General features: G+C 39.4%; 1 protein-coding gene across 1 annotated transcript in view; it reads right to left on the bottom strand.

Moving 5' to 3' along the window:
* aacs (acetoacetyl-CoA synthetase) overlaps positions 1 to 3,881 on the bottom strand; it is a gene marked incomplete in the record, with an annotated part of 37,493 nt that overhangs the window by 23,384 nt on the left and 10,228 nt on the right. Inside the window, 2 exon segments of the mRNA XM_035659159.1 lie at positions 1,602 to 1,755; positions 1,923 to 2,004. Of these exon segments, the coding sequence (XP_035515052.1) occupies positions 1,602 to 1,755; positions 1,923 to 2,004 (236 nt within the window).

Below are 3,881 nucleotides of genomic sequence, written 5' to 3'. Positions count from 1 at the left end.
TGTGTGTGTGTGTGCGCGCATGTAATCTTTGGCAGGACTCAGCTGCCATACTCGTCCTTCGGTGCATGCCATCTTGCTTCTGACAGCATGTTAACAGAGCCGTAACAAAGCAGAAAGCACAACAGTGCTGGGGCTAATTGGTAGAGCCAGAGAGGACTGCCAGCGTTGCAACGAAATGTTTTCACCAACGCATTACTGTCCAATTATCGGCAGCATGGGGAGAAGGTGGGAGCACAGAAGAAACAGACAGACAGAGGGGAAGACAATAAGAGAAAGTAGAAATTGCACGCAAGCTAAGGATAGAAAAGCTAACGTTAAAGAAGGTGGAACGGTAAAAGCAAAGAATAAGAGAGAAAATAAACAATATGTGTGTGTCAGAGAGGGAGAGAAAGGGAGAATGACTGTTATGTGGAAATGTGTAAATGCATTTGTTTGAGCTTGTAAGCCCATTTTGAATGTTGAGGGTCTCAGCCTTCAAAGTGCAGTGGTCCTTTTGAAATCATACATTCATCTGACACTCTCCCACACTGCTATGCAGCAGGAAAAAATGTCATTCATACACTCTCTTGAGAGCGAATAACCTTTCTAAAATCTCCTGACGGAGGTTTGCTGCCATCTTGTGGTGGAAAATGTAATATAAACCCAAATTATTAACACATTTTCATGTTTTGAAGGATTGCATGATAATTTTTTATTCTTAATGTGTCGTGTGTGTACTGTATCTAGATGTCTTTGACAGCTGCAATATTAAGAGATGGAGCCTCCATTAGCCTTTAGAATTTAGGAGCATATTTTCATCATCAAAAGCTCAGAAGAGCTACTAAATGGTCCTTGTGGTTAATGTTTTTAAACTGCCATTTCCAGGATTAAGGATTGACTTTAAAACTTAGTTCTTAAGCCAGAATGAATTAGAAATCCTTAAAAGTGTGTGTAAAAAATTAAAATCTGACGTCACATTTGACAAACAGGCAAACTCTTATCTGCTGATCAAGATCATGTGATATGGCCCTAACCCTCACCCAATGCTCCAGAACAGCTAATAAATGGACCTTGTGGTGAGATTATTTTCTCAACTTCAGAATTTAGCTATGACTGAACAGTTTCAACTGTTTTCTTCTCCTTCTTCTTTTCTTGTCTTTCTTGTTCTCCTTGAAAACATCACTGGCCTTTGTGAGAGCACCACGTGTTCATACGTGTATTAATATAAATAATAGGCACGGAATATCTAACTGTACATGTGAGGGCCAACCTTTGAGAGCTGTGCAAACAGATGTGACCAGCACGGGCTTATATGTGTGCTTGTTTGTGTGTATATGTGTGAAACAACTATGGTTTAAGCCTTGTGGAGCACTGGCAAAAAAAAAATAATTTAAAAACAGCAACAAAAGTGTCACACTGTTCTGAATTGTAAATGCGCGCCGTATTCCATTTTTTACATAATGTCATCAATCATATGTACAAGTACAAACAATAATGCAGGACCACCCATGGGTCAGTCAGTGGGATTCAGCATTCCTCCCATTATTTATAATATGATCAGCAGTGTGTGTAAGAAATACTGAGAGTGATGGTATATATGAATATGCCAATGTGTTTCTTACCCCAGCAGAGTGGACCATACATTTAGGAGCTCCTGTGGTGCCGGAAGAGTACATAATAAACAGAGGATGACTGAATGGAAGCTGCTCAAACTCCAGCTGAGGAAACTGGTCACCCTCACCACGCCCAGATGCTAAGAAATCATCTATAAATACACTGCGGAGATTAAAAAAAACAAAAAAAACAGAAAAACCAGTCAAAGAGGAAATTAAAGAAAAGATTTAGACAATATATGGGGAATAGAGTATATCTCTGACCTTCACTCTGCCACACAAAGTTCTCAGTTTTAATACATCAGTGTGGTTGTATTGGCAGACACGCACCTGTTAGGGATCTTGGAGAGGTCGGTCTCATGTTTGGAGCGAGCATAGGGAATCACCACTACTTTCTTCAGGTCAGGCAGACCTAGAGAGAGAGAAAGAGATGGGTGTTTCGTTTTCTTTCCTCAATCTATAACTTTATGAGAAGCCAGGGGCTCAAAGATGCTTAGAAACTCTCTGAACACTCCTGTGGTAGCAGATAAAGAAATCCTTTTTCATACTTTACATCTATCCAGCATCTGTTATGCATTCATTCTTCCAACAGCTTAATTCTGAACACTTGCAAAACCCAGTGGAGCTAGTCAATTCTTACCCTGAATATCTCTTTCTATTTGTTAGCAGAAATTCCTTCTAATTTTTAACTGCAGGAAAGAGACCAAAACCTCTTTAACAACATCAACAAACTTGTCTTACAAGTCTTACCAACCACTAGGTGAAGAGGCAAATGTATTTGTTGTTAATAATGAATTGATAGTAATCTTGGAGTAAGAGTGGACACATAAAGGACCAGTGTGTAGGATTTAGTGGCATCGAGAGGTGTAGTTGCAGATTACAGCCCCCACACCTCACCCTCTCGTTCCAAGTGTGTAAGGGAAACTACAGTGGCCATGAAAAATGCTCTATCTAGAGCCGGTCTTTGGTTTGTCCGTTCTGGGCTAAACATGCCAGTTGAACATGGTAACCTCAGTAGAAGAGGTATGTAGAGAAAAATGTTCATTCTAAGGTAACGGAAACACAACAATTCTTATTTTCAGGTGATTATACACTAATGAAAACATATCTTTGATTATTATATTCCATTTCTGACAATAGATCATCCTCAATGTAACACACTGGACCTTAAAATCAAGTAATCAACAGGGGAAGTTTTATATCCATTAGTTAAACGTTTACCCTGTTTATTCACCTGTAGTATCTCCTCTTAATATTTTTTCAGGGACAGCTGTGTTGTGCACATCTTCACAGTTTCCCTTCTTTTGCAGTCCAAGCAGACAAGCTAGTAACCTTCAGAAAACCAGCATAGTGACACCTTTGGCTGTCTTCGTCAATCACATAACTGTTGCCTTGCAGGTTGTTGCAACACATCGAGTCTCCCATACATTGGCATCAAGAACATAACATAAACTCATGATTTCCTATTTTATAGCCCATTGTTGAGTATAGCTGAGTAAGATAAACCCAATATCTGCTCATTACAAATGATCTGATTTTCATAAAGTTTAGTGTGATATTCTCTCCACATACACACAAACATCAACTAGAGGAAACAAATACAGTAAACTGATGATAGCCTACTGTACAGGGCATTTTATTCACAGGAAAATGCTTGAGGCAACCATAAATATTGACATTTACTGCGGTGACTCACACAACAAGAAACATATCTACCAACTACTAGTTACCTTTACTTGCATCTGCCTGCTATTAGTCCTGTGCTCGCTTTGCTCTATGTGACAAAGAGACAGTGTGGGAGGTGTGGTTCCTGTTTGTTTTGCAGCAACAGGATACTTGGATGTAGTATATATATATATATATAAATATTGTCTGAGGAGCTGTTTTAAAACTTGTCTATTTGTTTAGAGCAAAGAACTTTAGTGTGGTATAACTGACTGACCAAAGCTACTGGTTTAACAGTCTGCCCTACTGTTTTGTATTTGGACTACAGAACAGGCTATAAAGATATATTACAAAGCCAAAAGTATGCAGACAGCTATATGTGATAGCTGAATGTGTGATTCTGACAACATGGGCATTAAAGCTGCAGTAGGTAACCTAAAAATAATACAAAATAATATTTGTTCGTATTTGCTGAAACGTTCACTATATACTGACAGGAGTACATGAGACACTGAAATCGGGTTCCTCTGGCTCCTCCTAGTTCGGTGGCTGACAAGGGCAAACGCGCCGCAAACGGGCCAATGCACCGCAAACGGCAAAACGCTGCAAACACGGGAATGATTC

This window comes from Morone saxatilis, unplaced genomic scaffold, assembly GCF_004916995.1.
Source record: "Morone saxatilis isolate NCDOM2014 unplaced genomic scaffold, NCSU_SB_2.0 Contig16, whole genome shotgun sequence".
Taxonomy (NCBI): domain Eukaryota; kingdom Metazoa; phylum Chordata; class Actinopteri; family Moronidae; genus Morone; species Morone saxatilis.
Note: the sequence above shows the minus strand (reverse complement) of the source record. Positions and strands in the feature narration are given on the sequence as shown.